The 21,538-nt window shown below is 41.6% G+C and overlaps 1 protein-coding gene across 1 annotated transcript in view; it reads left to right on the forward strand.

Moving 5' to 3' along the window:
* SMIM14 (small integral membrane protein 14) overlaps nt 1-21,538 on the forward strand; it is a 734,614-nt gene that overhangs the window by 680,251 nt on the left and 32,825 nt on the right. The window contains exon 4 of the mRNA XM_044062934.1: nt 19,944-20,092. Within this exon, the coding sequence (XP_043918869.1) occupies nt 19,944-20,092 (149 nt within the window). The remainder of the gene's footprint in view (nt 1-19,943; nt 20,093-21,538) is intronic.

Genomic DNA, 21,538 nt, shown 5'->3' on the forward strand with positions numbered 1-21,538 from the left:
GGTGAATTTGTGATTTTCCATCCACGCGTCCAAATTTCGCTTGAAGAGGGTCAGCGAGGGGCTATGTCTAACATGAACTGGGATTCTATTCCAGAGTGAGGGGAGCCTCTGGGAAATGAATTTGTCCCTCCAGCATGTCCTATTTATTTTTGTGCCGAGGTTTAGGTCCCTGGAGCGTGTAGCTCTAAGGGACTTGGATTTTTTGAGGTGGAGCATGTCCATTAATTCTGGGTTTGACATGGCTTTGTACGTCAGGCATAGATCGCTTCTGAGTAGGCGGTAAGCAACTGAGTAGAACTGGAGTTTCTTTAGTCGAGCTGCATAGGACATCTGTTTGTAGCCCATGATCCTCTTGGTGAGGTACTTTTGGGGTCTCTCCAGTTGCTGTAGGTGTTGGGTAAGGTACATCTCAAAAGGGGCATTATATTCAATTATGGGCCTGATGACTGACGAGTAGAGGGGCACAATGACCTCTCTTGATCTAGATGCGAACCCTTTCATGATAAGGTGAGCTATATAGAAGGTCTTTCTAACCACTTTGGCAACGTGATTATCAAAGGAGAGATTACTATCTATGTTGGTCCCCAAATCTCTAATTACTTCTTCCGTACTTAATGGATTACCAGCTATGTGGTCATTTGTGGGCACCTTGTTTTTCCCAAAGGGGATGACTATGCACTTTTTAGCATTTAGCTTGAGGCCGTGGCTCTGGCACCAAGCATCCGTCTCTGTGAGACCCTTTTGGAGGATGCTTGTGTCAGCTGGAGATTCTATTATGGCCCCCAGTTTGCAGTCATCTGCGAACTTTGTCAGCCATAATCCCCCCGTGTTAGCCTGAACCTCAGAGAAGTATATACCGAACAAGAGAGGTCCCAGAACTGAGCCCTGTGGGATGCCACTTGTAACTGGTTTGGATTCGGACATGGCACCTGCGATTCTGACCATGTGGGTTCTATCTCTGAGACAGTTTGCAACCCATCTTGTGATATAGCGGTTGATATTTAAGCTGGTAAGCTTATTTATGATGCCCGAGTGGGGTATTGTGTCGAAGGCTTTTGCGAGGTCCAGGTAGGCTGTGTGGACTACCTTGCCCTCATCTATGGCTTTGGTAACTGTTTCAAAGAAATCAACTAGGTTTAAGAGGCAAGATCTGCCCTTAACAAAGCCGAATTGGGTAGGGTCCAGTGTCTGGAGGCTCCCACTGTCTTTGTTTATGAGTTCCATGATAATACGCTCCATAGCTTTACAGACCAGACTAGTCAGGCTTAAGGGGCGATAGTTTCCGGGGTCCGTTGTGGCACCACCTTTGTGGAGTGGGACCACTGTAGCTGTACGCCATTCTTTGGGTACATATCCTGTAGTAAGGCTAAGTTTGAACAGTGACTTAATGTGAGGGTTCAGTTCTTCTTGGAGCTCATGTAGGACACAGCCTGGGACACCGTCCGGTCCCATAGATACTGTGTTTTTTGCTTTGGAGAGGGCAGCTTTCACCTGTGCATCTGTAATGTCAGGGAGGTTACATTCAGTTGGGATAGGCGTTTGCTGCTTTGGGGGGAAGGGGGGGAGAAGTTTGCGCTGAATCTGTCTGCCAGGATGTTGGCTATGTCTGTAGGTTCAGTATATTTTGTACCATTATGCAACAATTCAGAGCATATCTGGGAGTTTCCGCCCATGTTCCTGACATAACTAAAGAAGGCCTTGTGATTATCTTTAGTGTCTAGGGCAATTTTTCTTTCGAAAGTGGCCTTTTATGATTTTATGAGGGAGCAAAGTTTCTTGCTAATACTGATCAGAGATGCCTTCCCTTTTTGGGATTTTGCTCTGTCATGTAGCTTCCTCCTTCTGTTGTATAGCTTATTTATGGCCGGGGTCCACCAGACCGGTCTCCTGTTTTTGGAGGAGTGAGTCTTGGTTTTATTTGGGATAGCACGATCCATGCATTCCTGCAGGTGCTCATAGAATGCATTTGTAAAGGATTCTGCAGATTGGGCTGTATTATTTTCTGGCCGAGGGGCTTTGAAGGATTCCACCTCAGTCTTGAGGAGTGCGAAGTTGGCTTTTGAGAAATTCTTTACAGTGATTTCCTTGGCTGGGGGTGGGGACGGGATATGGATGTCCAGGGAAATTTGTTTATGGTCTGATCTTACCAATGAGGGGTTTACCTCTGGTGTGGAACATAGAGTCCCCATGTTGGTGATGACCAGGTCCAATATGTTCCCTCTTGTGGGAGTGATGACCAGTTGTTCCATTGCGTTAGAGTTTTTAAATTCAAGGAACCGTTGGACGAGGGTGTTTGGGCTTGAGTAGTTTTCCCCGTCAATGTTTGGGTAGTTGAAGTCACCCAATAACATAGTGTTTGGAGAGACCTTCATATTCTCCAGTGTTCTTAGGAATGCCAAGTGGGGTTCCTGTAATAGGGAGGGTGTTCTGTAGCAGGCTACAAACTGAAAGGCAGTTTTGCCCGCTGTTAGTTGCACATGGATGGTTTCCGATGCTTCGTGCAGTGCCACTAACCTGGAGGTGTAGGTATCTTTGATGAATATAGATACCCCCCCTCCTTTTGTGCTTCGGTCCGAGTTTTGGGGCCAAAACGCATGGTATGAGTTATAACCTGGTAGTGCTGGGGTGCTCTCAGGAGCCTTGAACCAGGTTTCTGTTACTGCACAGACATCGATTTTCTCCATACTGAGGAGAGTCTCGAGTGCGTGCATCTTGAGGTTTAGACGTCTGGCATTGAGTAGCATTACCTTTAGTTTTTTTTATCTTTGGGTTGTGTATGGAGGTGGGTTTGTCCTTTGAGCCTTGCCTAAAAAAGGCACTATGGGGGTGGCAAGAGCCTTGGCCAGTATACAAAAGCCTAAGGGTGACAGGTGCAAGCCGCCCTAGCGAAACGTGGCTTGTCGAGCATGTCATCCCAGGCTGACAGACACTGGATCCCCTTTGAATGACACCAATACTTTAGCCAATTGTTGAAACTGATCATTTTGTCTTTATACTGTGGCATCATTCTTGGTGAGGGCAAGATGCTACTCAAGGTCAGGGTCATACCAGCCTGGGCTACATTGTCAGAGAGCTCCTCTATGTCTCTTTTCATGTAGTCCAGGGAGGTACGTCTCAGGTCATTCACACCAGCATGGACAATGATGGAGTCATACTTGTACTTGCTTTGGAGTGACCTGAGTGCTTGCGTTATGTGGCGGATCCTGGCACCCGACAGGCAGCTTACAGTGACCTTCTCCTTGTTCAGTCTGGTGAGCGGGACGTCAGTGTGCCGGACAATAGAGTCCCCTATAACAAGTGTATTTGGTGTGTTGTTTGGCCTTAAGGGCTGTGACTGTGAGGCACACTGATTTTGTGAGATGCTTGGATATCTGCTTAGGAGGTCTTTGCTGTTTAGGCAGATTTTTATTTAGAGCCTCCGAGTATGTTTTTGTGTGTTTATGTGTTGGGTATGCAGATGCAATAGGTCTGTGTGAGACTGGATTTGTGGTGTGGATGGTTACCTTTTCCTCCTGACTGACTGTGCCAGTCTTGGGTTGAGAGAGCTCTGCCTCCAATTTGGCTGTGTAACTGCATCTCTCACATGTATTAGAGTTTGTTGGAAGGAGGAGAGGGTTGTCTGTGTACATAAGGCAATTGTAACATTGCCTCAAAATTCCCAGATTCACCAGCTGTACTGGAGAGTAACCTTGAAACTGACCTTTGGACATACCAGATTAGTATAGGGAACTGTTTTTTTACTGATCAGATTAGGGAAGGGAACTGATTTTTCACTTGATCAGGAAGGACCAATCGGGAGTCTAATACTTATGAGAAGTCAAGGAGGGTGTAGTGCTTTAGTTAGTTAGTGTTTCCTTATAAGAGCTGAGCATGTGCAGGGCTTTAGAAAGAGAATAGAGTGATTACTTTGAGAGTTTGAACAGTTCCAAGGGAAAAAGTGAAGAGCAGACTTTGTGGAGCCTGGAATAGTTTAAACCTGTTTAGGCGGCGCTGCCTGACGCTGCTCAGTGTGCAAAACCGCGCAAAAAGAGAGTTGTAGGGTTTTAAGAGAGAGAGATCAAGGAGTTTAGAATTGACCCAAAATGGCCAATAAAACTACAGCTTCTAGGTAGTAACCACTCCTCCAGGGACAGGCAGTCTGTTCAGTGTTAACCACTCCCGCTGGTGAACACAGAGACTTCCCTTTAGCCCAAGCAAGCACTGGCCTTCTAGAAACTTCCAAACAGTTCAGAACAGCAAATCTGTAACTGAACTTTCTTAACTTTCAGAAAGTGGGAAAAAAGCAAGATTTTTTGTTTTCTTTTTGTTGTAGTTTAAAGGTAGCAGAGATACACAAGCAGCAAAATAATCACAACAGTGCAATAAATGACCCCACACTTGAGTGCTAGGCCAAAATCAGGTAAAATGCAGTTTTTAGAGAAAAAAATTATTTTAAATTGTGCAACACAGGAAATGCAGTAAACAGGCTCTAGATGTGTTCTAAGTACTGTTACTGTTACAGATATAAACTTTAGCAAGCCGGAAAATGCCAAAAAGTAGGTGGAAAAGCAGTAAAACGTAACAAAAAATCAGAAGAAAATACTTAAAATCACAAAAGTGGCTCCTTTTCTTCTCTCAGCGTTTTCTCCCCTTGGTAGGTGCTTCAGCAACAACTAGCAAGCCTGAAAAGATGCCAAAACCACAAGGCAGCCTGGTTTTAAGAGAGACAGATCAAGGAGTTTAGAATTGACCCAAAATGGCAAATAAAACTACAGCTTCTAGGTAGTAACCACTTCTCCAGGGACAGGCAGGCTGTTCAGTGTTAACCACTCCCACTGGTGAACACAGAGACTTCACTTTAGCCCAAGCAAGCACTGGCCTTCTAGAAACTTCCAAACAGTGCAGAACAGCAAATCTGTAACTGACCTTTCTTAACTTTCAGAAAGTTGGAAAAAAGCAAGATTTTTTTTTTCTTTTTGTTGTAGTTTAAAGGTAGCAGAGATACACATGCAGCAAAATAATCACAACAGTGCAATAAATGACCCCACACTTGAGTGCTTGGCCAAAATCAGGAAAAATGCAGTTTTTAGAGAAAAAAACGATTTTAAATTAAGTGCAACACAGGAAATGCAGTAAACAGGCTCTAGATGTGTTCTAAGTACTGTTACTGTTACAGATATAAACTTTAGCAAGCCAGAAAATGCCAAAAAGTAGGCGGCAAAGCAGTAAAACTTAACAAAAAATCAGAAGAAAATACTTAAAATCACAAAAGTGGCTCCTTTTCTTCTCTCAGCGTTTTCTTCCCTTGGTAGGTGCTTCAGCAACAACTAGCAAGCCTGAAAAGACGCCAAAACCACGAGGCAGCTTGGTTTTAAGAGATACAGATCAAGGAGTTTAGAATTGACCCAAAATGGCCAATAAAACTACAGCTTCTAGGTAGTAACCACTTCTCCAGGGACAGGCAGGCTGCTCAGTGTTAACCACTCCCACTGGTGAACACAGAGACTTCACTTTAGCCCAAGCAAGCACTGGCCTTCTAGAAACTTCCAAACCGTTCAGAACAGCAAATCTGTAACTGAACTTTCTTAACTTTCAGAAAGTGGGAAAAAAGCAAGATTTTTTTTTTTTTTTCTTTTTGTTGTACTTTAAAGATAGCAGAGATACACAAGCAGCAAAATAATCACAACAGTGCAATAAATGACCCCACACTTGAGTGCTAGGCCAAAATCAGGTAAAATGCAGTTTTTAGAGAAAAAAACAATTTTAAATTAAGTGCAACACAGGAAATGCAGTAAACAGGCTCTTGATGTGTTCCAAGTACTGTTACTGTTACTGATATAAACTTTAGCAAGCCGGAAAATGCCAAAAAGTAGGCGGCAAAGCAGTAAAACTTAACAAAAAATCAGAAGAAAATACTTAAAATCACAAAAGTGGCTCCTTTTCTTCTCTCAGCATTTTCTCCCCTTGGTAGGTGCTTCAGCAACAACTAGCAAGCCTGAAAAGACCTTATTTTATCATGATCTTATCATGGAAAACAGCTCTGCTCCTAGCAATAACCTCCGCTAGACGAGTCTCAGAGTTACAGGCACTCATGGCTGTGGAAACTTATATCATTTTCCATCCTGACAGGGTTTCTCTAAGGACAAACCCAACATTTATGCCTAAGGCAGTGTCCAGTGTGGCCCTTAACCAAACAATTAATTTGCCTACCTTTTACCCAAACCCAGAGAATAAGGGTGAGAAGCTTCTGCATTCTTTGGACATTCACAGGCAGCTACGCTTCTACTTGAACAGAACCAAAGCTTTCAGAAAGACTGAACAACTACTAGTGGCATATGCTGCAGGATCACAAGGAAAGCCTATCTCGAAACAGACTATTTCCAAGTGGATAGGACACTGCATTCGTTTCTGCTATTCCCAACATGGCAAATCAGTGCCTAAGGGCATTAGGCCACATTCAACCAGAGCAGCAGCCACTTCAGCAGCCTTCCTCAGAGGGGTACCAACCAGAGATATCTTAGAGGCTGCAACTTTGAGTTCAGTGCATACTTTCACAAAGCACTATCACTTACCTCTCTACTCTAAATCCAGAGCACGCTTTGCCACTGCAGTTCTGCAGGGTCTGATAGCCTCTCCTAATCCTATTTAGCACCAGCCTAACAACCTTAGTTTGGGATTCAACCCAACTGTAATGACTGCAACAGTGAAACACGATGAACATAGTACAGTTGTGTACCTACCATAAATGTAGATGTTCGAGTGTATTCACTGTTGCAGTCCAGGTTACCCTCCCACCATCCCCGTTTTCCTTGCTGGGACTTATCTGTACTTCTCTATTCTATACAACCTATGTGGTGTATTTGCTTATAGATGAAGGAAAAGTTGTTTTTTGTGTATGCATGCTTATTGGCATAATTTAACCTACCATTTTAGGGGCAGCTGACATCTGGGGCAAGAAAAACTGAAGAAAATGGCGTCGGCTGCATCTTTTATACCCCTGATGCACTGATGTCAGGGAGGAGGCGACAGCAACCGACGCCGGACCTAGACTTTGGAACTCGGGCCGACTGCGGGTAGCCTTCCAGCAGGATAACCCAACTGTAATGACTGCAACAGTGAATACACTCGAACATCTACATTTATGGTAGGTACACACCTGTACTTTCTTGACTTCCTTTTTCTTTTATTCCAAATATAGTTTGTCAGTAATTTAGTGACCTTACTTATTATTTATTTTCTATTATTTTCATAAAGGTCTTATAATCCACATTATTTAATACTAAGGGTATCCAATTTCTTTGTCTTTTTTTCTCAGTGTTCCCAATGCACATTTGTAGTGAATATGGGTGATTTAACAGTACCTACTATTCCTACAATTCTTAAAAGTAAACAACATTACACTTGCCATACAAAGGGGATTGTATACTTAGCTTACTGTACCTTCTGTTGGTCCTATTATGTAGGGAAGACAGAAAGACCTTTACGACAGAGGATCTATGAACATATGTATGATGTCAATAGAAAAAGGGACACTAATGCACTTTACAAACATACTTTATTATGCACGGAAGCCAATTTTAAATTTTGGATTTTGGAAATGCTACCTAGGGATAGTAGAGGGGGAGATTGGGAAAACCAGTTGTGTTATAGGGAATTAATTTGGCAATTGTGACTGGACTCCAGTACACCCCCGGGGATGAATGATTATGTATCACTTTTACCAGCCCTAAGATTAAGGGCTAATAAGGTAAAAAAGAAAAAAGAAAAACAATCAAAAAATAAAACAAATAGTAGAAACTGAGAACAATATTTTATTTACTAGTTTTTGTTTCATAACTTGTTTTATAATTATGATGTATTGGATATTCAAAAGGGGATATTTATATGTTATACTGGGTATTTATTATGCATTTTAACATCAAGGGATTATATTATATACATATATATTTATTTTCAACACCATTAATATATAATATATAATATATATACTTTTTATTAATATATACTTTTTTTATTAACTTACATATTTTTACTTATTTATTCATGCACTTTATTCAAAACATTAAACACAATTATTTATTGACATATTCATATATTTTATATAGATAGTGTACTAAGAGACAGTATTATTATACATACAAATCAATTTATATGTTTTTATAATTTCACAGTGAGAGACCTGTACATAATATATGGATTTTTCTTATGTTTATGTCTTATTATGGTATTCATTTTTAGATACATACATATATACATTTATGTTTACTCCTATTTATATATTTTTAATATCTTGCATTGTATATTTAATATAAACCACAGTATTTACTGACTTGATTATTTAATTGAAATGAATTGTAGTTAATTAATTAGTTTAGTATAAATATGTCCGCACACAAGTAGTATTCATTCTAATGAAGTTTCCAGGGTGGAAATGAAAGCGCTAAATCGACTGTTTTGTTTTAAGATTTAATAAACTACTTTAGTATCATCCGGTCAGTGACAGAACTGTTTTTGGTGTTTATTGTCACTACGAGCTGGTGTTTACTGCCACTACGAACTGTTTTTTGTGGGACTGCCTTCATTGGGATCCTGTAAAGCGGAGGAGTTTTGTGTTACCAGTTTTCTATTATTTATTTTCTATTGTTTTCATAAAGGTTTTATAATCCACATTATTTAATACTAAGGGTCTCCAATTTTTTGTCTTTTTTTCTCCCTTTTCCCATATAAATTTAATCACACCTATACACATTCTTTCTTCATTTACACCCCTTTCAAACCATTAATTCAGTACTTATAAAAATACTCATTTTGCCACTTTTGTATGTTCTAATACATTAAATATTCAAGTCCATCTAAATCTGTGGTTGCTTCTGTATTTGTTGTTTTCAATACATTTATAAATTCTGTCATTGTAGTCTTTTTTTTCCATTCTCTTATTATCCTCATCAGTTAGTTTTTTTTAAGTTCCATCCTTTTTTCCTGATAGTGTTATCTATGAAAAAAAGGTTTTAAGAATGTCTTTTGACTGTCTGCATAATTTCTTTTTGTGTAGTCTCTATACATCCTTCCTCATTCCTTAATTCTCTTATTATTCATATTTTATCTTTAACCATTTTAGTTAGATATGGAACTACTTCTTCCTTTCTTCCTTGTAAAAAATATATTTGTTTAAATAACATTTTCTTAATTTTTTCTTGATTCATTTCATATAACGTTTTTTTTTCTTTTTCAGAAACTCTTATTTATTGTCTACTGTTTGTCTAAAGACTTCATTAATAATTTCAATATATTTATTGCTGTGTTGTCTTCTTCTTGTCTTTTGCCATTCTAATATCTCTTTTTTATATTTTTCTTTTAAACTGATCCACCAACTTGCCCAGTCCTTATAAAATCCTTTCACCTTTAGATGATCTAACTACAACTGGTGTATTCTTTCCTTCACTTACCCATTTAGGTGTGATTCTTTAATTTTTTTTATCCCTATACCTATTTTTATGTAACCTATTTTTTCTTGAATTTCTATCCATATTGCTGCATGATCTGAAAATCGTGTAATTTTAATTCCTTGACGTAATATATTTAAGCTCTCTGGCACTATAAAGTAATCAATTTCAGTTCTTAGATTACTCCTTATGTATGTCAAGTGTTTGCTTTTCCACAAAAAACATTTTACAGCTTTTGATAATATCAGGAATAACTTTTATATCCACCCCTTCGTATGTACAACATCACAATTAAAGCCTCCTACTACTATTACTTGTGTATTTACACTCGCATAATCAAGATCTCTCTTTGCTTTTGCTTAGTGTATGTGTAGAGTGCAGTTATCCTCCATATTTGATTCCTCAAGCTTATATTTAATATTACTATTCTTCCTAATACTACTAATGTATAATCCAAAATCTCTGTGCATTCCTTACAGAGTTGCTATACCTGAACATCTTTCATCTGCTAAGTTCCATAAAACCTTACCTTCCAATAACCCATTAATTTGCATTCTTTCTTCTACTGTTATTCTTATATCTATTAGTACTGTGATGTCCACATCTAGCCCTCTACACCATTCCAAAATTCCAAGCCTCCGTTGAACATTCTTTAAACTGTTTACATTAATGGCTAGGATTATCATTTTGTGAAATAGTGTGTGTTACATTTATCCTTTCCCTTTCTTATTTCCTGCTGTACCTATATTTGTGAATGTAAGTCTTCTGTCTCTCACTCTTTTTCCAATGGAACTTCTCTTACTTTTGACTTTTATCCATTTATCATTCCCTTTATCCCTTGAATTACTTACTTCTTCCTGTATCTCCCTTTCTTTATTTTTTATTTCCTCTATGTTTTCATTCACTTCCATTCCTCTATTAGTCTCTATTATTTTTTCTTGTACATCTTCTGTATTGTGTATTAAAACACCATCCCTGTTTTGTCCTTCTATTGTTACCTGTAGATCCTTTTCTATAGCATTACAGTCCATCCACGAATGCCGTATTTTTTTCACACTTTATAGATTTTTGCTCACATTTTTTAGCTTCATTACCCATTTTACCACAAATGAAATATCTCCCTTTTATCACCTCCTTAACACATAAAACATATCTTCGGTTCTTCCCAGTAGCTAACCAAGTCTTTATTCCCTTCCACATTAATTATATACTCAGCAAATGCATTATTTTGTCATTTACATTTTAAATGCAACACCACATTCCCAACTCCCAGTCTATACACATCTGTTGTCATAGATTTTTGTAATGTCCAAAACACCTCTGCACACAGTTCTGAAATAGTCCTTTAAATTGTCTCTTTCATTTTCAGTTCGAAGTTGTATAAATATTATTTTTTTTGCTTCCCTATTGAATACTTGTACCACATACATGCTCCAAGGATTTTCATCCTTTCTTTTCTTACTGTTATAAAAATTTATCCATATATTGCTCCTCCTCAAAGAAAATGTCACAAAAGGTATCTTTATTAATACAAATAAATGCTCTTACCTCCCTGGGTTTGATACCCAGTGGTGAAATGTTGCTGTCCCATACTTCCTTCTGCCTCTTACTACTTATTCTCACTAGGTGCTTTCTTCTTACTTCAGCTTTTCTCTCTTCTCGTCTTTTGCTTTCTGTGTGCAGGATTTCTTCTCCTCCTTCCTTAATTGCTGCACTACTACTATTTTTTGGATTCTATCCATTATTTCTCCCCACCACAATGCTGCCTTCTCACTCTCTGGCTAACTCTGTTAGATTAATTCTTTTAAGTAGACATCCCGCGACCCTCCCGACTGCAGGGTTGTAACAACACACTCCGATGTTGCAGATTCAGATACAAACAAATTTTGCTGAAAAAGCACTTCAGAATCTGCCATATCCACTTCAACTTCCTCATTTTGCCTTTTACACATTATTTCACTGTTTCCTTTACTGTCCTCTCAGTCCCCCGTATTCTGCTTCACTTTTAACTCTTCTTCTCCCGCATTTACCATCTCAGCTGTTCGAGTAACTGCTTCTTATACTCCAAACACACCAAAAACACTTTCTTCTCCTCCATTTTTCAAACTTCCTGCTTCTCTGAGCTGCCTGCACACCCAGACTGGAAGACAGAAAGTGTAACACAGAACTGTGTCCCTGTACACTCTGTAAAAAGTAGGGTAATTTCCCTTGTGTTCTGGCCAAATATCCCCTAATCAGTATGAATACCACCTCTAGTCTCCCCTGAATAAAGGACACTGGCCTAATGAGACTAACCTTTTCACCAAAGAGTTTCCTGACATGTGCCTAAAGCTTTGTAATTTGGTCTGTTTGACTTTTGTAATTTGAGCTACTTTGGCTTCTGTTTTGATTTCATAATTTATTTTCTGTCCCACAGAATGCGTCCTACTACCAGTCTCAGGTACTTCATCTCCATTTCTGCTTCAGCTGCTCTGCCTTCAATAACCAGGTTTCTCTACCATGCAGAAGTGCTGTTTTGTACTCCTTACTTTTCAGCTTCTTTTCATTCCGCTGTCACACACTACCAATGTCACTCTGTGCCATTTGCCTGCAGCCCCTCTGATTCTTGCTTTGCCCTTCTCATTCAGACTTTCCTTCTCCTCAGCCACCCCTGCCAGTTACTCAGGGCTGTTAACCTGTTAATTATTTTTCCTTCTATCTCAGTTTTCAGCTTCTTCTGGTAACCCTTATTTACTGCCATGGAACCTTTCTTGTGTGTACGGTGTTTCATCCTGTGTGCCTTCAGTTTTGTTCTCCATTCCCTCATAATTTGCTGAATTTCCTGTTCAAGGTCTGCTTGGAATACCACATTATCTTTATATAGCAGGATTGTTGATCTGTCCCCTGCAACCTGTTTGCTAATGTAATCTTCCACCAGTATGAACAGCAATGGGCTTGGAAATGAACCCTTGTGCACCCCAGTCCAACTGGGAACCCCTCTACTTGTGTCATTCGGTCCTTGATTTTTACCTGGACTAGTTCTACCAATGTTTCCAGGATTTTGAATCATCTCAGGACTGCCCAAATCAGCTTTCTTTGTACCATACCATAAGCTTTCTCAAGATCCAGTTGGACTTTTTCAGGATCTCTAGCTTCTTCTCTGCTCTGTCACTGCAGATATTGGGTCATTTGTAATGCATCCTGATCTAAATCTAAGCTGCTCATCTCCCATCTTACTTTCTATTACTGTACATATTCATTTATCAGTCACACCCAGTTCAACAATATGACAGGGTAGATACCACAGACCATAAAAATACTATTAAAAACAACAAAAACAGATGTACTGACTGTTAAAATTCTAGGCTTGTGCAGAGGTGCAATAGGATTAATACTAGTTTTAAATGTCAGTACGCTTTTTTTTTTTTTTTAACAGGAGTGATATCTTCATCCTGCTGCTTTCTATCACTTCATTTTCCTTAGTGGTGTTCTTATTTGTTCTAGCATGGGCTGATGTTCTTCATGTTTCACTGTTGCAGTCGTCACACTTGGGTTATCTGCCTGCAGGTAGCCCTCAGTCGGCCTGAATACCAGAGACTTAGTATTTCTGCGTCGGTTGCTCTCGCTCCAGGACTGATGTCAGGTCGTCAGGGGTATAAAAACAGGCAGCCGACGCCATTACATCAGTCTTTCTTGCTGAGGAGCCCGAAGCAGAAGAAGTTCGCATGAGTGCTGGTTGGCCACTACCTGGGTTTTCGTTTCCGAATTGAATCATTCTGAAGTCTTCTAAAGCTAAGTACCCCAATTGGGGATCCTTTTTCTTGCTCTAACCAATGTCAGAAAAAGTTAACAATTGTCTCGCCTGTGGAAAGCAAATACCACACCGAGATTTCCATTCTTACTGCGTCATCTGTTTAGGCCCAGACCATGACGTACCTCGCTGTTGGTTTTGTGCCTTGTTCAACGCCCGAAATATTCATCGTTGGGCCCTTATTGTCGCTAAATAGTTTTGCTGTCATTCTCCATATTCCGAAATGGCTTCGGTAAGCCATCCGACTACTGATCTTCTGAAAAAACTTAAGGATAAAGACAGAGACAGACCGCACAGGTCCAGAACTGCTGATGACGCGTCCATTAAGCTAGTCGCCAGTTCGCCAGTACTCAGTGAGGTGCTTTTGCAGCCCCTGATGCCCGCTTCAGTGGATTCGCAGGCCTCTACCGAGACCTATTCAAAGTCCGGTATGCCGCAAGACTCTTCTTCGACTACGGAACCTGCAGATGTCTCTACCTTGGATGGGTCCGGAGCTGCTGAGCAGGCACCAGCTTCTGAGGAAGTTCTTTGCACTACCGATATTCGACACAAACCGACGACTTCTTTCACATCTTCAGTTCTGTCTGAAACTACCGGGTTTCTAAGGCCAAGAGTACGAGCTACGCCTAAAAAACCGACGTCCCAAACTCAAGCACCTGCTTCCTTGCCACAACACCAAATGCTTAAAATGGCAGAAGACCTGATTATGCTGATTAGGGGAAGCCAGCCTTCCCCTGCTAAGAGAAAAAGAGACCTGTCCCCAGCAGCTTTAACAGACCCAAGAGTCCAACGACTCTGAGGTATCTGATTATGAAGACATGCCTTTATCTGCTTATGAGGATTCAGATGCAGAGGAATCCTTACCCTCTGCTTCTCCTCCAGAGGATTTTTCTTTTGGTGAATCCTTACATACTTTAAGAGAGCACTTCCACTGGGAATGCCAAGACTATCCTCAGTCCAAAAAGAGACTCAGAGAATTTCTAGATTTGCTACAACGTAGACCTTTAACAATAGCCACAGTTCTAAATGTTGTGGATGATGTCTTTATGGAATCCAGTCTAACTCCTGATACTTTTCCCCCTGCTCCTAGGAAACCAGACAGGTACTACAGAGTTCCTGACTCTCACAAATTCCTTTTCAAAAATCCTACTGCTGATACAGAGATCATCTCCCAGGGGCCTAAAGGTATCAAAGCAACTACAGCTAAGAATCCCACCCCTTCGGACAGAGATTCCAGAGCTTTAGACAGATGGGGTAAAAAATATACACCTCTGCAACTCTTGCCATTAGGGCATTGATTTGCCAGTTTCACATGCTGAAGTACCAGCAACATATTATGGAACTTATTAAGCAAAAATTAGCTACCTTTACAGACTATGCAGAAAATAAAGAATTACAAGAGCTTATGCATTCTGCAAGCCAAGTCAGCAAGCATACTTTGCAGTGTGGCTTTGACGCCCTAGAAGCATCTTGCAGGGCAGCAGTCACTGGTTCTGTACTGAGAAGGCATGCTTGGCTTAAGGAGCAGACCTTACCAGACAATGTCAAATCAAAATTACTAGGCGCTCCTTTGAACAAGGATAATCTATTTGACACCAAAGCAGAAGAGGTTCTCAAAAAGATGGAAGAAAAAGCTAAATCTACGCAGACAGTCAAGGAATTCTTGCAAGTACAGCCTCCTAGATTCAGTAGGCATTGCCCCTCGAAACATTGGTCCTTTCCAGCCCCCTCTACACCATCTCAAACTAGACTCAGGGGAAACAGACCCCCCAGACTGCAGTCTCAGGGTATGCAGAGATCTAAGCAATGGAGTGCCTCCACTTCAAAAACAGGGAGTGCTAAGCCACCCCCTTATGGAAAGAATTCACAATGACTTCTCAACTCCTCTCTTCACCTCTGTCCAACTGCTCGTGCCCCTAGGAGGAAAACTTGCCTATCATGCAAAAAACTGAACTTCCATCACCAAAGACCGATGGGTCCTCAACATTGTATCCCAGGGGTACAAATTTACTTCCACTCCCTGCCAACCCCAAAAGGGTTTCCAAGTCTGCCTCTAAACCAGTGGGCAGTGGCACAAAACCAAGTTCAATCCCTGCTCTTCATAAGGGCAATTCAACCTGTTCCTGCAGAACAGATGGGTCAAGGGTTCTATTCCAGACTTTTCCTGGTACCCAGAAAAAGAGGACACTTGGTGCCCAATCCTAGATCTCTCCATTCTAAACACCTTCCTTTTGGTACCCAAATTCAAAATGCTCACCATTCAGCACCTGCTTCCTATGCTGGCCAAAGATGCCTGGTTAGCTACCCTAGACCTAAAAGAAGCCTATCTGCACATCCCTATCAGGGACTCATGCAGGAAATACCTATGCTTCAGGGCAGGATCTATGCATTATCAGTTCTCTGCACTTCTGTTTGGCTTATCCACTGCTCCCAGAGTATTCAGAAAATGCCTGGCTCCAGCCATTGCCTACTGCAGACAGAGAAAAATTCAAATTTACCCGTATTTGGATGACTGCCTGATTCAGGCAGACAGTCAGGAAATACTGTTGCAGCACCTGACATTTATAAAGAACCTTCTAACCTCCCTAGGGTGCACTATAAACAAAAAGAAATCAAAACTAGTCCCCAGTAAAAAGATTGTATTCCTGGGAGCAAGCTTAGACACAGCATCCCAGATGGCATTCCTTACTCCAGAAAAACAAGCCTATCTGACAGGCTACTTCACTCAAATGGGCACCAGAATCCAGCTATCTGCAAGGAAAATCCTGCAGGCCCTAGGGTTCATGGCCTCTTGCATTCTACTAATTCCATATGCCAGACTGCATATGAGGAAACTTCAGTGGTACTTAAAAAGTCTTTGGTGCCAACATTCTCAGGACCTGGAAACTGTCATTCCTATCATACCTTGTCCAAGAACAGATTTTCTTTGGTGGGCAGCAGCATACAACCACAACAAAGGACTTCTCTTTATTCAACCCCACGCCGCCCAGACTCTAACAACAGAAGCATCAGATTATGCCTGGGGGGCACACCTGGACGACAAGTGCATTCAGGGCCACTGGAGCCCAAGTCAAATTCATCTGCACATCAACTAAAAAGAGATGCTAGCTGTCCAGCACACTCTAACAGCTTTCAGATTCCTACTCTCACCAGGACCCCTGCTAATAAAAACAGACAACACCACAGTTATGTGGTACATCAACAAGCAGGAGGGAACCCACTCTGCAGGCTAGCCATGGCCCTGGACATGCAGGTCCATCTGCAAGCTCAATTCCTGCCAGGCAAACAAAACTCACTGGCAGACGACGTAGGCAGAAATCTCCTAGACCCACATGAGTGGCAATTAGAGCCCAGCCCCTTCAGCCTTCTGACTCGGAAATGGGGGACCCCAGAGGTGACCTCTTTGCCTCCCCCAGCAATCACCAGCTTAGCAAATTCTGCACCAGGACACCTCACAGCAGGGCCTGGAAAGTGGATACCCTATCCTTCCAGTGGTTAAACCTCCTGATCTAATGCATTTCCCCCTCTGCCCCTTCTCTCAAGAATATTGCTCAAGATAAGAAAGACAGACCAAGAACAATCCTGACTGCCCCAGACTGGCCACGCCAGCACTGGTACCCATTACTGCACAGCCTGACACCACTGCCACCCTGGCACCTACCCCAGAGCCTGACCCTCCTCACTGAACAGGGGGGGGACAGATCTTGCACCCACAACTGCAAACCCTGAATATTGCAGACTGGCTTATTCCTTGAATTCTCCCCCAGTGACCAGCCTAAGCAAGCAGGTGCTGGATGTCATTCTGGAAGCCAGAAGACCCAGTACAAAGAAATCCTATGCGGATAAGTGGAAAAGATATTGCTCCTGGATTCAGTTTAAAGGAGAGGACACAGCACTGCCCTCCTTACCTCTAATCCTGGATTACCTAGCAGATCTACTCCACAGAGGTCTAGCCTTCTCCTCCATTAAAATCCATGTCTCTGCCATCTCAGCTCATTACAACACTGAGCCACCTCTCTTCTCTCACCCTCTCATCAAACAGTTCCTGAGAGGGGTGAACAAATTAAGGCCACCAAGCAGAGCACCCACCCCTGCTTGAGACCTTAACTTTGTACTGGAAAAGCTCACACTACCCCCCTTTGAGCCTACAGCGTCAGCAGAGTTAAAATTCCTCTCTTGGAAAACAACCTTGACTCTGGCCATCACTTCTGCTAGAAGAACAAATAAAGAACCACGTCCAAAGCACAAGGAAGAGGGTTTATTCGGAAAATGTAACACAAATCATACGACTTCACTTACTTAGTGCTTTCACCATTACACATGGCATCATCAGAGTGCTAGAAGAGTGTCTGAGTTACAAGCACTCATGGCTGTGGAACCCTTCATTATTTTTCATGCTGACAGGGTCTCCCTCAGGACTAATCCTTCCTGTATGCCTAAAGTAGTGTCGTGTGGCTCTCAATCAATCTGTCCATTTGCCAACATTCTTTCCTAAGCCTCAAAATAAAGGGGAAAGGATCCTGCACTCCTTGCACGTGCACAGACAGCTCACATTCTACCTGGATAGGACTAAGCCCTTTAGGAAATATGACCAGTTACTAATCAGTTTTGCACCAGGGGCAGAGGGCAAACCAAGGGCAGAGGGCAAGGCCATGTCAAAACAGACAATTTCCAAATGGATAGCACACTGTATCCATTTCTGCTACAAACACCATGGGAAACCTACCCCTCAGGGGGTCAGAACACATTCCACTAGGGCAACTTCTACCTCTACAGCATTCTTCAGGGGAGTCCATACCAGGGGCATTCTGGAAGCTGCTACCTGGAGTTCTGTACACACATTCACCAAGCATTACCACCCGCCTACATTTTCCAAATCCAGGGCGGGTTTTGCAACAGCAGTCCTGCAGGGCATACTAGCCAGCCCAAACTCTTCTTGACTGCCTCCACCCTTTCTTCAGCTTTGGGAATCAACCCAAGTCTGATGACTGCAACAGTGAAACACAAAGAACATAGTACAGTTGTGTACACTTACCATAAATGTAGATGTTCGAGTGTATTCACTGTTGCAGTCCTGGTTTCCCTCCCTCCAGCCCCCTTCTCTCTCTCTCTCTCTCTCTCTCTCTACTCTCTGTGTATATTACTCTCCCCTTACATGGGTATTGGTATTTACTTTTTACTGGTGGTGATTTTCCCACGATAGCTTAGCTCCCTATTGGGGGGCTCCTGACATTTGGGGCAAGAAAAACTGATGTAATGGCGTTGGCTGCCTGTTTTTATACCCCTGATGACCTGACGTCAGTCCTGGAACGACAGCAACCAACACAGAAATACTAAGTCTCTGGTGTTCGGGCCAACTGAGGGCTACGTGCAGGCAGATAACCCAAGTGTGATGACTGCAACAGTGAATACACTCGAACGTCTACATTTATGGTAAGTGTACACAACTGTACTTTCTTCTTCTTTCACCATAGTCTGTATCTGGGACAGTACAGCTTCTGTGGGGTTTTCTTTACTCAGAAGCTGCTGGAAGTACTCCTTTCATCTACCTTTGATGTCCACAGGATAGGAAGTTGCTGCTAGATTCCCTTATGGATGTTGTCTAATGACTATATTTTTTATCAGGTTGTAAGGCAAAGAGAGAAAGATGGAGTTTTTGTGCCACCTGCCAAATCACTTTCTAGAAGCTAGTAGAGTATATCTAATGCTTTGTTCTTTGCTATTGACACTGTTCTTAGCCAGTGCTCTTTTAATTTCTCAAACATGTAGGGGAAAGTGTGGCATACGTTGAATAACTGAGGAGACTCTAAATGTTTGGGTATTTGTTTCTAGCTGGTGGCCATGGTTACCAAAACCAGGAAGCCATAGAATTGTATTCCATGTGTATATTTATGTGCTGTAAGTAAAATCTAGATTGCACTGCACTGGCAGTAAAAGGAGTACTGTTGCCGCTTTCACATTTGAGGCAGCAATCTAAGGTTTCCTGACTTGTTGCAGAGTGTAAGGTATGTCTGGGTCTGATAGAATTTTGCTGCCTTAGAAGACAAGATTGATGTCACATAGTTGATGTCTTTTAAAGGTTGTTTCATGGCTGGTGGTTCTGATAGTGTGATACTTGGTCTGCAGTATTTATAGTTATGCTTTTGGTGATCAGAATAGAGGATAAAAAGAAATATTCAAGCTTGAAGCAGGATAAAAAAATAGCCTTCCTTCTGACCGACAGGCACATCAACTAGGCAAGCTGAATTATGCCTTGAAAGGGCAAAGACTGTCCCTCATTTCTCTTTCAGGAGCTGTATCATAGAGAAAACTGGATTAGATCCAGGGAGTTTAACTGCGGGGGTATCAACATAGATAAACACAAAGAAAGCTCAGAACCTATTTTCACTCTCTCTAATTCTTCTTAATTTATTATGTATTAATCCATCAGCTTATTGTATTTAAAGTATGTTCTGAACCACGTAGAGTGGCTGCCCTTCATTTACAAAGACATCATGAATGTATATTATTATTTACATTGCTTGTAACATTATGTAATACAGACTGCTTCAGGATGGTTTGCATTTATCTTGCACTTTTATCTTGCCATTTTCCATGTGTCTGCAGCCTAGATGTTTGACATCCAGTCTTCATAACTCCCAACAGGATATCTAAAATCAAGTATAATGTGCTGCTGTGAAAGAGTGTGGTGAAAAAGCTGCAATGCCTGAATATGTACATATTTTTTGCAGTTCCAGGCCCAAATCCATCTGGTGATGAAGGTATCAGTATCACGATGATAATGATGGCCTGGATGGTTATTGCCTTTCTTTTGTTTATGCTGAGGCCTGCCAGCCTGAGAGGACCACTTACAGGAGGGAAGTCAAACAGTCCTCATAATGTAAGTGCACTTATTTTTTTTATTTTTCTGAAGGTAAAGTTTAAATTATCACAGATCTAAAGTCCATGTGTGTTTGCAAACTTTTTATATGGAATGGTCCTTAAATTATTTTATTAATTCAAAAAAGAAAACATGCAGTAGGCATTTGCTCACATGAAGTCAGTGTAAATATTGTGGCCCATTGGAGCTAAGAAAAGTCTTGCTTCTAGATTCTTTTGGTTTCATTGTGTGATATGTAATATAATGCATCATCATTGTCTTTGGAATTGATAAGCTTTCAGTCCAAGGAACCTGGTTGTTGTTTAAAATGCCAGTTAAAGGATAATGTCCTTCTGTATCACTGTTGTATTTTTTACCTAAGGGGATCTCCTGCCAAGGATACTCAGTGTCTGGCCAGTATACCAACGCCTTTAGTGCTTATAGACATTGTATCTCACACATATGCTCCGCATGAAAGACATAGGGCATAAATGTGATGTCTGGATGCACACACACTGAACTTCTTTGCCACCAGTCTAAAAGCCATTGTTGGACATCATTCTGAATGCTCTTCTGCTCTGCTGGTTATCAAGCCATGTCTTCTTCTCTTTCCCTTATTTCGTGCAGTTATTGTATCCATCTCATCCAGAAAGGAAAAATGTCATTGTGAGGGGCAAATTCCCCATAAAGATCATTAAGATCAGTGTGTTTTCTGGCTGCTTCCCACAGTCATACACAGTGCTGTATCTGCCAGACATTTGTGCCTAAGACCCAACATAGTTGTCTCTCCTCCTTGCCCATATACCTAGAGAACCAGCTTTTGACATTGTTAGCTCAGAGTGCTATGGAGGAATCCTCCCATCTCAAGGGCCAGCCATCTGGCAAGAAGGCGGCCAAAGAAGTTAGGTCTGATCTGATTGTTGTCCAGACTCCTTTGGATGTCTGTCTCAAGGCTGGTGAAAGCCCAAAGGACCACTTGGTAGTTGCTTTGGATTCCTCTGCTGTGACCCCCATCAGTGGCCTCCATGAATCTGGCTTCTCACATGCCCTTGCAGGCTTTTCAGATGTCTGTACCCGACACTGAGGCCCTCAGCTGATTATTTCTGTAGGACTGGGAGGATTCCTCACATCTTAGCTCGGGAGGAGATTCCTACAACAATTATTGAATCTCTGCAAGGGTCTAAGCCTCTCAAGGTGTGTCATCTGGATATCATGCAAAAAAAGAAACAAAAAATAAAGCATATTTCCCCTGTTGTTAAGGATCCTGAATGCGAATGGCAGGATTTCACTCACGGTTTATGTAATACTTCAATGGTCTTGAAGCCTCCTCAGTGGGTCTCTGTGCCTTCTGCTCCCTAGTCTTCCACTCCACTTAAGAGACCCAAGGAATTGGATTTGTCAGATGGGGTCCTGGACTGTGGGGAAGAATCTTTGGCTTACTCATCCCAAATCCGTTCCCCTTTAGAT

This window comes from Protopterus annectens, chromosome 2.part1 (genome assembly GCF_019279795.1).
Source record: "Protopterus annectens isolate FY-2018-M chromosome 2.part1, PAN1.0, whole genome shotgun sequence".
Classification (NCBI taxonomy): domain Eukaryota; kingdom Metazoa; phylum Chordata; order Ceratodontiformes; family Protopteridae; genus Protopterus; species Protopterus annectens.